Source organism: Cucurbita moschata, unplaced genomic scaffold (assembly GCF_002738365.1).
Source record: "Cucurbita moschata cultivar Rifu unplaced genomic scaffold, Cmos_1.0 Cmo_Scf00018, whole genome shotgun sequence".
NCBI classification, from domain to species: domain Eukaryota; kingdom Viridiplantae; phylum Streptophyta; class Magnoliopsida; order Cucurbitales; family Cucurbitaceae; genus Cucurbita; species Cucurbita moschata.
This window is the reverse complement of record NW_019268534.1, coordinates 4491723-4505755: the sequence shown is the minus strand read 5'-3', so window position 1 is coordinate 4505755 and position 14033 is coordinate 4491723. Positions and strand designations below refer to the sequence as shown.

Here is a 14033-nt window from a genome sequence, read left to right as displayed (position 1 = left end):
TCATATGATTCATGCTATAGCATGCAATTAAGTAAATCATATGATATAAGGAAGACTTGTATTATATTATGTTTCTTGTATGTCATATGTTTGTACGTCAGGATTGTTAGACAATCTTCTATAATAGATTCACTACTAGTGGTGAGAACTACTATGGCACGTACACACTTAGTAGGATGTGGATGCGCTTAATAGTGCCCTACGATCACTATGTGGGTGCGATTAAGAAGTTATCAACTAACTTGTTGATCGTGCTCGAGTCAACAAGCATGAGGGTTGCTCCCTCATGTCACCTTCGTATTGTGTAACTACTAGAATTAGGTCAACTACTCTATTAGGTTATTTGTAGAAGTAAACATACTCCAAACCAATAACTTCACCAAAATGTGGAGACAAACCTTCAAAGTAAATCGTAATTAAGAAAAATATTCAAAAGAAAGAAGAAATGGGTCGATCGAAAGTATAGGCCATGAGAATTTTAATTCGAAAAAAAGTACTGCTCAAACTGCAATTAGAACCGTTTCAGTTCTAAAGCAACAAGAATCAACGACTGGTGTCAAGTTAAAAACTAAATTGTTATACATTAAATTTATGAGTTAAATTATTACCAATTTTGAACTAAATAGACTAAATTTTTAATAACTAAAATTCACAAACTACACCCATCATTTAACTTCCAAACTAGGTAACCAAGAAAAACTCATATTTCCATAAAATTAAAAAAAAATAAAGTAGACACTAATGGTATGGTTGGTGGCGTAGGCGAAGCATGAAATAACAACTTAGAAAGTGGGTTTTCAGGCCATCTTCAGCAATAACCAAAATTAATTGTGGAAGTTTTAAGAGTAATGTTTGTAAAAACTACTAAACTATGCTACATAGATTGTAGAAAACTTAAATTCCAAAAATTGATAATACAATCGCACGAGGTGTTGATGAACGGGCAAATGAGAAAGGCACGATGCGACACGTACGTACATTAGTTTGAAAGGAGAAATCGAAGGTGTGCAAGAACGAGCGCGTGTGTCCAGCCATCGACTTCTTCTGAAACGAATTCCATAACTAAACTTGTTTCTGTTTCACCCTCGCAATTTACCTACATGCATTTTCGCTTCATTTTAGGGGAAAAAAAAACATTTGAACCATTTCAACTTTGCTAGGTAAAAGAATCACAGTGTCATCACTACAAACAGGCACATGCCTACCTAAATTAAAGGTCGATACAATACCCTTTTTATAATATCGAAAATTTACTTCCTAAATGCTATGTTTTTCGAGATTCAAGAGCAGAGTAGTTAGGCCCGAAAGATAGTTCAACACTTGCTATACATTAACCCGGTTTAATACTCGTCTCAACTTTGAATGTTCGAAACATTCAAAGTGTGCACCGTATACAACGAACACTATTCTAAACAGAGAAAGTCCATGTTTCCTAGTTTTCAAGGGATTTATTTCTTTCTCCCTTCCAGGTAGAACCAAGTCTGCTCAGAAGCAAAACAAGATCTCCAAAATGTTCACAAAATCTCACTTTTTTCAGCATAAAAAACAGAGGAGAAAAAGAAACAGCTAATAACGATGGGCGCAAAAGATATCTCCATAAAATTCGTACGCAATTACCACAGCTAATTGATGCATTAAAACCTTACCTCATAAAAGAAAAACGGTTGCCCCCTGCACAATACAATGGAACAATTGCAAACGAAGACTTGCAGGCTAGCTAACACAAATTTTATCAACTCTTTTGTTTTTTTGTTTAATGTAAATCAACAAGTCAGAACAACGAGATAGCATTGTCAAAACTAGCCAACTGTGAACAAAGAAGATCTTATGCTTACACGGAACTCTCACGAACTAGCAGTCGAAATTCTGAAAATTCGCATCGATATTTTTTAATTCATGTTACGTAAATCATTGTGAAAGGAAGTCCTGTTGCCTTCTAGGATATATAGAGTAATGGAGGTTGGTTTACTCAGGTAAGGCTGTCAAGCTAAAGATTCTACAAGAGATCAAAATAGTGCTCCTGGTTGAGTTGATTCAATCTAAGAGTGATGAATATATATATACACCAAGACTTATAAAATAATGATAAAAATTTTCGTGAACTTCGATCAATCTTCGTTTCAACCTATAATATTTAGTATCAAGAAACTCAAGATATTTCGAAATCAAACGTAGGTGTCACTATGGTTTGTACCATAACCGCAAAGAAACTAAGCTTACATCTGAACGACCATTGGGCCAACGTGTAATGGTATTAAGGGTGGAACGAAAATTGGAACTTTATAACTTCTAATATTGAGCTTCTCGATTAAGATATAAAGTAACATGTATCCTTCAAAAATTGGTATTTAAATACTTTTTTGTTTCATTTGTATGCATTTTGGATCATAGTTCATAAAGGTAATGGAAAAGAATGTCAGCTACACATTAAAAGTATTGTACAAGACTAAACATTTTACTACCCTCCAAACAAAATCCTGCTTACATAAAGTTTTACAGATGCTAACAAACTAGGCAAAAGTTTTCACAGCAAAATAGCTAATAGGCCACAAATAAGTAAAACTAAGCGTGTCAGACATGGCCAATAAAGATATGAATGCATGATACTAATCAAGATGCCTTCAAGAGAGAATTAATAACATATATCCCAAAGAATAAGAGGAGGCGGTTGTGATATTATGATTCATTATATGCACAACGGAATGGACTTCTATGAAATCAAATTACTTAACCATCTACCGGTTCCTAAACTTCAATTATCACACTGAATCTAAAGATTATGTCATTGCCACCAGCTTCAATCCGTTGACATCTGATTTAACTCAACCAACCCAGTTGACCAGAGCTCGTTTCATTAACCACTTTCTATGTCATTTCTCTGCTTTTAAAGAAACTAAGCCCATCTGCTTAACTCTTAGATTTTTTTTAAATTATAGTTTTTTTTGTCATACATCTCTTTACATGATTTTTATCTTTCCTAAGAAAAGATTTAAATTCTAAGCCAAATTCCAAAAACAAAAATAAAAAGTAATTTTTTTAGCTTTCAAAACTTGGAATAGATTTTTAAAACATCTTTAAAATGTAGATAACTAAACAAAGAAACTCCTAGACAGAAGTAATGTTTATAAACTCAAAACTAAAGCCTCGTTTGAAAACCATTTGATTTTTAAAAATTCGGTTTTCATCTTTCCTAAGAAAATATTGAACCATTAGCTAAATTCCAAAAAAAAAAAAAAAAAAAAAAAAGACATGTTTTTAAGTACTTTTTTCTTTTTTCTTTTTTTTCAAAATTTGGCTTGGATTTTAAAAATACAAAAGTAGATAACAAACCCAAGAAATCAATACATGAAGGCAGAATTTTTAAGCTCAATTTTGAAAAACCAAATGGTTATCAAATGGGGCCCAAGTACTTTTAGTAACAACATTGTGGGTTTATTTGCTAATTTCTAAAATCAGTTCACGAAATCCAGATTAGATTTTAAAATTTTAAATATGTATAAGAAAATAAGGAAACACACATCCAAAAATGACCTCCAAAAACCATAGAGCAACAATGAACAAACCATCAATCAATCTCCCTACTACTTGCTGAATGAAATTTCCAGAAGCATGGAAACTAAAATCTAAAAGTTTTTATGATTACATAAGTCAATTTCCTAGGTGGTGGTAGGAACTTGTACATCTTGGAATTTGTTCCAAATTCAGGATTTAGCTATTTCTTGTATCTAGAAGGAGAACTTGGAGAGCTTTCTTATCACTCCCGTCACCTACTGACTAGTTTTATTTTGTTCCATAAAAAGTTCCACACCTAAGTCTATATTGAAAAGCACAAAATGAGAGAAGTTAGATACCCCCAAAATTCCTAAACAAATGCCTAGGAGGAAGAAATGACCTCGATGAAGATAATTAGATCATGCACGAAACTCTTCAATCAGCAATGTCATTCTAAACTCTTTAGTCAGCAACTTCAGAATGACAACAATAACACCTAATTAAAATCCTAAACACTAGCACAACTTTTAAACAACCTACACACAAAGTTAAAGCAGTGGATCATGTATCATATACCAGCTATAATAAAAGATGCTAAAGAACCCGAAGTCATACGAATTAAAACATACTCTATTTCAGCCAACAACAGAAACTTGCATTTAAATAGAAAATCATAAACCAATCAGAGCTCATGCAAATATCTACTAAAAGAGCTAGGCCATCAAAGAATAAAAGTAAAGTATGAGGGATTACCTAAGCAAGGGGCAGCTCATTATTGATTTCCTGAACCCCAGCCTGCTTGCTTCTGCTGCTGCTGCTGCTGAATCTGGAGGAGTAAATTGGCAGCAAATTGGAGTGTAGATCGATATCTCTGGTCCTTGCCTGCCTCAGCATCACTGCTCCCAGTGCCAGTGCCAAGGTTTGCAGATTGCAAATGCTGCATCTGATAAGGAGGCTCGGAATTCACCCTATCAGATGCTAATTGAGTAATAGGTTGTGACTGTGTCATAGAACCCTGACCTTGATTAGATAAGGTCACAGTATTTGCTGATTGCTGCATAACTGGTGCACCATAGCCAGATGTGTCAACTCCATTGACCGACCCATAACCTCTCTGGCTAATTTGCGAATTATCATGATGATACTGAGGATTGACCAAGGGCAGACCAGAAGCTTGTGCATTTTCAGGAGGGGCAGAATACGTAGATAAAGGCCTGTAAGGAATAGGTAACTGCTGCTGCTGCTGCTGCTGCTGCTGTGGCAGACTGACAGCAGCTTCTTGGATTTGAGTGGTTCCCGTGGCCTGTGGTGCAAGCTGGTTAGGTGTCTGAGGGAGAGGTGGATAAGGTTGAAATTGAGAAAGGCTGTGACTCTGAGGATTATAATGATTTCCCATTTGCTGAAATGGCTGACCGGTTTGATCAGAAGATTGATGACCAACCATCCATCCCTCAGATGTAGCCCCTTTATTAGAAACAACAGGAGTAACTGGAGGTTGTGGTGAGGCTGCCGGTTGTTTGGCACTTTCTAAACTAGATGACTGTGACTTACCAGGCAGTAACGAAACCAAGGTAGCAATAAGCTCGGGTGTTAATGTTAACCCAGCTTGTGAGATTGCAGCCGTATTATTATTAGCAACATATTCTTGAGGCAAGGGCTGAACTGCTGATGGCTCACTTGCTGGCAGAAGTGTTTTTGGGGGCTCCTTAATTTCATCATGCAAAACCCTATTATAATCCATCGGAAGTTGCTCCTGCTTTGAAGGCACTGACCCATATTCAGTTTGTGAAGACAAAACCAGCTGTCTCTCACCATAGTCAGATGTAGGCATGGGCAGATATGATTGTTGGTGAGTAGGTTCACTAATAGACACCTGAGGAAATTTGAGAACAAGACCATAAAGCCGTTCTGGACCAGAAACTTTCAAGACTTTTCTCAAAAACTCTGAAGGAGGAACCAAAAACATTGTAGTTCCATCATCAAACTTAGCAACACCTGCACGATCTTTTGCACCTAGATAACGCAGGAATTCGGTATAGGATGCAAAATCATCCTCGCTATCTGGCAAGAAAAAGACGATGTCGAATCCAGTGGCCTCAGCATAATGTTTAGTGAGCTGATCCAGCCCAGTTCTTGCTGAACAATTGACTACTTCAGGACTGCCAAATAGTAGACAAAAACATCAAAATAGATGGTTAGTGAGAATATAAGATTCCAAACACCATCACCTGTACCAACTAGAAATTGATCTTTAGTTGGAATCTTCAAGTTCACATCCAAACTAGCTTTTATAACAATGTTCCGTTCATAACAAAGCTATGCAGCAAACATCTGCTAATTCATTTAATAATTATTTTCAGATTTCTTGGTTTAAACTCTAAAGGACCCAAGAATGTGGAGTTTCCATTTAGCTTCTAGGATAGGGTCTTGGTTTAAGCACGCTATCGGAATAATCTCCATGATTTAGGAAACTTGTATGGATCTCCATTTCCAGTAAGGATCATATAACACTTTGGCAAGGTAGACTCCCTGTTTTTGTGTGGAATTTATAATTAGAAAGAAACGGGAGAATTTAAGGTTCCTTCAGGACTTGGCTCATAAAATCTTTTTTGTGATTATCCTTTGTTTCCTATTATCAACAATTGGGGCTCTTTTCTATAATTTCAATTGACCACGAGCTTACTTGAAGATGACTTGTTTTTGTAGGTTGTACAACTACGTCCTTGAGTTCTTTTATAATTTCTATTAATCCCATGTACGTAGGCCCCATTTTTTTTGTACAAATACAGTTTCTCTATATATAAAAATAAAATAAAATAAAAGATAAAAGATAAAAGATACTTTAAATAGACAGCATTCAAAAATATTTATACAAGCGGTGTGCACCAAAACATTTTGTTCCCAGATACCGCATGAATTAATCAACTACATGGCATGAGAATCATCCAACGGAAGTGAGAAGCTAATATTAATACGAAAGTTTTATTTAAAAAATATCAGGAAGAAAATTGATACTTACAGCTCACTTCCTATTCCTTCGCCTATTGGAACACAACGAGCATGACAAACAGGCGTTCCTCCCTTGGCAATTATTCCACGCCATACAAAATCATTTTCAGCATGGCTCTGGCCACGACCACTAACTGGAGCCCTTGCAACTATAGGTATAGCAGGAGTCTTTGCTGGAGCATTGGCATATGGAAGAGAAGAACCTCCATCACTTATTGGACGAACCCCATATTGCTGATCAAAACCCATGCTCCGGTTATCCATTTTTCTTGGAGGAAAAGCAGCATCATCTAAGGATGTTGGACCATCTATCCTTGAACGTTTAGAATCCCTATGGAATTGATTTACATCCAAAGCATCCCACGTACTTGGAGTGGACCTGACCGGTGGAGGTGGACGAATACCAGTAGCTGGAGAAGAAAGTATCCCTGGTGTCGGAGGAGATTGCCTTCTCCAATTTGAACCAATCATATTTTTTGAATTTGCATCCTGAAAACTATGAGATGTCACCAAGTCATTAAATTCTGGGGGGCCTGAGATACCCTGTGGAGGACCAAAGGGCGGTGGTCTTACTGCCGTATTTTGTCCAAGAATGCCACTAGATGGCAGTGGTCCAGGAAACTTATTTTGCACCATTGGGTGAGGATGTCCCAACAAGTCCATTTGTGGAGGACGGATTTGATGCTCATTGAAAAACATATCAGGCCTAGTCTCTTTACCACCAGGATAAAAGCCAAGGTTCTCTTTCACAGGTGCCGGATCACTGTTTGAAAACATAATAGTAATCCGAGGATCATTAAAAAGCCGTCCTTGTAGACCCTCCTTCGCACGCCGTGCTTCATCAACACTTCTAAATTCTACAAATGCAAAATGCCTAGAATGGAAACTTGTAATTCTGTCTATCTCACCAAATAAAATCATCGCATTGTGGAGCATTTGCTCATCAATTTGAACAGATGGAGGATAACCAATCCACAAAACCTTACTGGGAGGTCCATCTCTACGCAACTCTGAAGATTGAGCATGCTGCAACGATTATCAAATGGTTATATTGCTATGATAACAATAAACTAACTATAATTCATAAAGTGAGCTTTTTTCTTTTTCGTTTTCCCTTTTTTTTTTTTTTTTTTTCCTTTTGAGGAAGAATACAAGAACAAAATGAAGCAAAAATCAGAAAATCCACAGGCATCACGTGGGAGAGAGGGTGGAGAACGGTGGACCCATGATGGATATGATTCTAACCAAACTTCTAAATGGATCGCTCAACAAGCATGGGTGGCTAACAAAATGGCTACCTCATTTCCATCTGTAGGAGTGAGAAGAATATCCCATATGTGATGGTTCTTAAGATGGTCAATCAAAGATCAATTTCATTGTATTGATGATCTTGATCCATGAGAAGCTTTTAAAAGTGAGAGAAAGATTATCCGATGTAGAATTAGTCTTTTATCATATCTTAAGAACAAAACTTAGAAAATAACATCAGGACCCAGGTACATTTGTAGTTACTTTATCACAAACAATGTGCACAGGTACGTAAAAGCTTCCACATATTTGTATTTGTAAAGTATTACCAACTATACGTAATGGTAAAACATCAATGATTACATAAGGCCACATGTCAATAAGACTCACCAGTGGTCTTTTATAACCAGATTGGAAATCTCCCATCCCCACATTTCTACCCTGAAGCTGTCCATGCCCATCTCTGGTGTCAGGCCACTGATCCTAAAGATATTCAGATTAATTACATTAGCGAGAGAAGGAAGAGGTCACATGAACTAATTTCAAAATGAATAAAAAAAAAATTCTCAAAAGGTTTAGTAAAAAACCAAGGGTAAGGTCAATACAAAAAGTAATTAACTAGTTGTAAATGCTGTAAACATATTTAATCGAACACATTGATGTTCATTGAGATTCTGAACATGCTTACTCTTCTCATTGGCTGTGACCGAAGAAAATCAACTCGAATCTGGTCTCCACCAATGCGTTTTCCATTCATAATTCTCAAAGCTTGTGATGCATCTTCCAATCGAACATACTCAATAAATGCTGTATTCCTATCTCGCAAAAACTTAAATTCATCAATTTTACCAAATTTGGAAAATTCCTCTTCGAGTTGCTCCCTTGAAACAGCTGGGCTAATACCACCCACCCACAAATTCCTACAAGGTTTGGCCTGAAAACAAAAATTGTCAATTCCAGTTTCTAGAACTAATCACTAGAAACCTAATGCATGGATGCGTCTCAATGACATGCATGAATGCATAACATTAAAGAATAAATAAAAGAATTTTTCAGATTAATTTTAAGCAACCAAAGGTAATACAACACAAAGTTGAAGATGAGAAATTGAATTGATAGAACCACCAAGAATATACGTGATTCATGGAACTACTAGACCGGCCCATTAGCCTCATATGATGTGTCCAATAGGTACATTTCAAGGCAATTCAATCCTGAAGCATATAGTAGCTGTTGCAACATTGATGCTTTTTTTCAACATCGAATCAGATATATTCCTTCTCCAACTGGATAATCGATAAAGGAGAGTGTAATGATCACTTCTCGCACACAAACATGCTGTGTATGAACTATTTTCTAAAGACTTTAAACTTTGTTTCACAAACAAAATATTTAGTTCAAATTCATAAAATTTTAATAAGAAGATTTACAATCTTCAAACGGTTCACAAAAACCCCAACTAACATGCCTTAACAACACAAAAAAATTATTTTTTTTATTTCTTTATTTCTTTTTTCTTTTTTCTTTTTTTCTTTTTTCCTTTTTTTCTTTTTTGTATAAGACATAGTATACAGCAATTATCCTCAGAAAAGCCTATATCCAATAGGCTTGATGACATGGTTCATCCTCAAATTGATGGTAAACGTTATCAGTGGGCAAAGTACAATTAGACCAACAATTTGGCAGTATTAATTTCAGCATCAGTTAAGTACAGCCAGATACCACACAGTCCATCCTGAGGAGTGATTAATTGAACTTAATAATAAAAATAATTGTTTATAATCAATTTTCTTATTTTGAAAAAAAAAATGTATTCCTTTAGACAAGGTATACAAACAAGAAGGATTCATTAGAAACTACCCAACATCTATTCAACATCAAAACTTCTTAAAAAATAAAAACAGTATTGCATCCCAACAGACCTAAAGAAGTTTTGTCTAATAGCGTATTCAAAAATGTGTTTTCACATATTGACTAACCTAATGAAACTACCATACATCCTACATTTTTATCAAAAGACGTGGAAACCACAGGATGCTGATGTTTTAGAAAAAGGACTGGCACAGCCTGACCAAAGATCTGAGTTAACAAGTTTTCCTTACAATCGCTAGGCTAAATATGGCTGTTAAATCATACGTAAATATAAAGGATACAAGCAGCAAAAGTCACAATGGTTAGAAGTCCAAGGAAAATACAATTAGAAAAAGATTGTATAAGCATGGTAAACTTCACCAATGGCTTAGCAATCCCAAAGGGAAATAGTCACACTCCCAATTTATAATGTAATATAACTTGTAAATCAAAGCAAGTTTATTAATCATGAATAATCCATCAACATATGTACAGAATAACATACATATATGAGAGTAGTCTTTACACAAGAAAACTTTGCAAAAACAAGTGTGGCTTTCCAAAAGAAATATGAAAATTGAAAAGAATAAAGATTACAATCTCTCATAAACATTCTTCCTTTTTCTACTTTATTGGGAAAATCAAAAGAAGGTATTTACCAAGAGGGTAGACTAGAAATGCCACCGATCCAAAATGCAAACACTACTCTTTTTTAATCAATATCATAAAGATGAGAGCATTGAGAAAAAAATTTAGCCCAAAGAGACGGGTACAGTCATACTCTTTTCCCAACATGGTCCCTAAACAAGCATCACATGACGTTTTCAACACAACCTACTGGAGTATTATCTATTGATCAAAAATTTGCCACCACACACAAACCAAACAAAATAGTCATTAGTAATAAATTAAAGAGGTACTTCATACTTTGGTCTCCCAATATGCCTCATCAAAAAGGTTGGAAAAATGTTGCTCGAGGCTTTGATGGGAACTTGTTTTAGGGGGAAAAAAACAAATATCCTATAGGGCTGCACTGTTAAATCTACTATATGAACAACATGAAAGGAACAAAATCTTAGACTATTTGAAGTTAGGAGGAGCTTGGGAGATTCCTTTATCTATAGTATATAACACTTGGCTTCTTGGAAGAGTTCAAACCACAAAGATTTTTGGTGGTACCGATAGCCTTGCTTAAATTATTAGAAATTGGCGTCAGTTCTTTTGTTTGGGGGAAGGGTTCTCTCTACCCCTAGCCCTTAAAATGTGTTCTTCCTTCTTCTTCTTCTTCTTATTTTTTTATTTTTTATTTTTTAATGAAATATAAGATGTCTTCTTTAGTGCTTCCTCATGGTATTTTTGTCTTCAAGGTTTAAAATTTCTCAAAATTGAAAAACACGAGTAATCGTAGGTGTCATTCTTGAATCTTTATTTTATTTCATTTTGTTAAGGGAGACAGAGTCCAGAATTTCACTAATGTCTCATCCTGGGATCATCAAAACAATGGAGATTTCGTTTATATTTTCAGCCAGTAGGTCAAGGTCAAAGTGCTGTTCAATGAATGATATTAAGAGGAAACTATTTGCATAAATATCAAGCTTGAAGGCTTAGCATGCCCAGAAAACATTACCAAACAGGAGTGGCTTATCTACTCAAGTGTTCCGAATTAAAAACACTTGCACAAATGAACTCCTCTCAAAGTAGGAACATGTCAAATGTCTTTTTAGGCAGACAGTTAGCAGAGCTAAGACACCAAGACTAATTTCTATTTTAGCACAATTAGATACATAACCCTTACTATTCTAATAAGTCCTTAAACCTAATAAATTTGGTACTTCTTGAATCTTGAAATTCTTCTCATCATTATCCATCAACTAGTAGAATTGGCAACAACTAAATAAAGAGAATAATTTGACCCATCCTTGTGGTCTCTTACATGATGCTTAAGGGCAATGTTTATTAATGAACTAATGCTGCAAATAGCATAATAAAAAGAAGAAAAAGTTGAACAAGAAACTGTTTGTTCATATCCTTCCTTTAACCTTCTCAAAGCTCTCTCCCCCTTCCAATACTTGTGGAGAAACATGGAAATATGCTTCTCTATACATATCTTGTCCAAAAAAAAAAAAAAAGAAAAAAAAGAAATTATGCTAAAGAGGAAGAAGTTTAATGATGAGGAAAATTGAGATAATGACCTATTTAGTGGTCATGAGTTTTAACTTGTAGGTTTGCAACATCGTTTTGTAGTTTACTTTTGTAACTTATTGGATCTTTGGTTATTGAAAATCCTATTATACTTAGAAACTTGTTTTTGATTGCCTTAAAAAGTTCCTTCTTAATCTCTCAGGCAAAAGCTTCATATTAGTTTCAATACCATGTATATATGTGTTCATATTTGTTTCACTGTGTGCTTAACCTCGTTGGAGCCATCGTATCTTCTTTTCCCCAAGATGCAATTGAGCGCTCGCTCTTCAATCCGTTTCACGCTTAATAAACACTACATACGAGCTCGAATATTTGCTCCAATATATAACATTACTAGACTGATTTCTAGCACTTCCTGATCTTTACACTGATACCATCTTCCATATAACATATGAGTTGACCTTCTGAAAATTCTTATTGTAAACCAAAGAAAAAGCTAAGCATAAAAAATTAAGCCTATTTCTTCTCTAGATAGTACCAATAATATGTTTAATTAAGAGGGAAGGATATACAAAGACCACCAGAGAACACACCCACCCACCCCAATCTCATTACTTCTAAACATTTAATAGCAATGGAATCATATAATACTTTTGAAGAATTTGTAATTTTAGTACCACAACTTAAGCAAGAAATTCAGATTTTCCCGAGGTTGGATATAATTGCAAGGTTTATATCGTTTTGATGATTAAATTATGCATAGTTTTAATGTAGCCAAATGCTATCAGGTTGAAAGGTTTTAATGTAGCCGAATGCTATCAGGTTGAAAGGTTTTAATGTAACCGAATGCTATCAGGTTGAAAGGTTTATATCGTATGATCCTCCTGAGCTATACCAATTATTAATATGTTCTCCCAATTATTAAGATTCTTTCAAACATGCGTATTTGATCGTTATTTATGCCATGAATGTCGGTGTTGGGTTTGTTATATTCGATATTGAACATCAAAAAAAGGGAAAACCTTCATCATAGGAAGATTACGCCTATCTCGACGGTTGTCGCATTATCAAACGGGAAGGGTCCAAATGAAGAGCAAAATCAAAATCAAGAAATTGCAAAACAAAGCGAGTAAATAATGGCACGTCAGTCATGTTATACAGATACGCCAATCCAATAAAACCCAACACAACACAGAGATCAGAACAAAAACAAACCGGTCTCGCAAACTCGATCTTGATAGAACTCCCACGCAGAAAATAACCCTGAAGAGCATCCTTAGCCGCTTGGGCATCCTCCATATGCTTGAAGTAGATGAAAGCGAAGCTCCTGGAGGAATAGGAAGTAACACTATCAAGCGCACCAAACTGCGCAAACAAATTCATGAGATCCGCATCGGTGACATCCATGGACAAGTTTCCGACCCATAAGCTGTTGGAAGACATCTCCGCAACGTCCGAGTCCCTGTGCAGTAGTGGTCGGCTCAGTTTGGGAGGAAGCGGCATTGTAATCAAAAACGAAGAAACAGAGACTAAATTCACCTTTGGGCTTTGGTCACCGAGTTTGCAGAGCGAATGAATTAGTGCAAAGGAAATGTGTCGACGAGAGAGAGGATTGAGGTTGAGGTTGAGGTTGAGAAAGAATTCTTGTATTGAAGATAGGGTTAGGTTTTGCAGAGGGAAATAGGGATTCGGAAATGAAATTTGGGGGAACGGTTTGGTTGTAAAACAAGATGACAAAATTACCATATTAGACGGGCTACTTTGCTTACAACCTTTTAGTTCAATGATGAAATGAAGGGTTTAAAATGTAATTTTGAAGATTTTTTCTCTCTCTTATTTTGTCTATTTATTTATTTATTTCCCTTTATAAAAGACACATTTATTAATAATGAATAATTGTTAAATTAAAAAATGCTATCAAATAAAATAATCATAAAAAAAATTTAAAATTTTTATTCCTTATTTTTTTAATTAGTTAAAAATATTGGAAGGGTATGTTAGTAATCTTAATATACATGATTTGGAACCGAGATCCCACATCAATTAGAGAGAGGAACGAATGTCAACTAGGACGCTGGCCCCGAATGGGTAGATTGTGGGTTTCTAAATTGATTGAAGAGAGAAACAAGTGTCAACGAAGATGCTAGGCCCGAAGGGGATGAGTTTTGTGAGTTCCTACATCGATTGGAGAGACTAACGAGTGTCAGCAAGGACGCTGCACCCCAAAAGGGGTGGATTGTGAGATCCCACGAGGACGTTGAGGCTTGAAGGGGATGGATTGTGAGTTCCTA

General features: G+C 35.7%; 1 protein-coding gene and 1 long non-coding RNA gene across 3 annotated transcripts; both read right to left on the bottom strand.

The window, feature by feature from the left end:
- Nucleotides 1-782: 782 nt before the first annotated feature.
- Nucleotides 783-13496, bottom strand: LOC111456063 (flowering time control protein FPA-like). Of its 2 annotated transcripts, none has more exons than XM_023097789.1 (6): nucleotides 12958-13496; nucleotides 8438-8683; nucleotides 8140-8232; nucleotides 6512-7527; nucleotides 4246-5651; nucleotides 783-1096 (listed from the first exon to the last, which is right to left on the bottom strand). In XM_023097789.1, exons 1-5 carry the CDS (start codon nucleotides 13486-13488, stop codon nucleotides 4265-4267), a joined length of 3273 nt encoding a protein of 1090 aa, XP_022953557.1. In that variant the 5' UTR covers nucleotides 13489-13496; the 3' UTR covers nucleotides 783-1096; nucleotides 4246-4264. The 2 variants fall into 2 exon arrangements, with proteins under 2 accessions (XP_022953557.1, XP_022953558.1); XM_023097790.1 differs by lacking the exon at nucleotides 783-1096 and having other exon boundaries at nucleotides 2344-5651; nucleotides 12958-13204; nucleotides 13282-13494.
- On the bottom strand, nucleotides 9298-12951 carry LOC111456064. Its single transcript, XR_002712691.1, has 2 exons — nucleotides 11417-12951; nucleotides 9298-11289 (listed from the first exon to the last, which is right to left on the bottom strand). It is a non-coding gene; the product is annotated as an uncharacterized LOC111456064 (long non-coding RNA).
- Nucleotides 13497-14033: the final 537 nt, after the last annotated feature.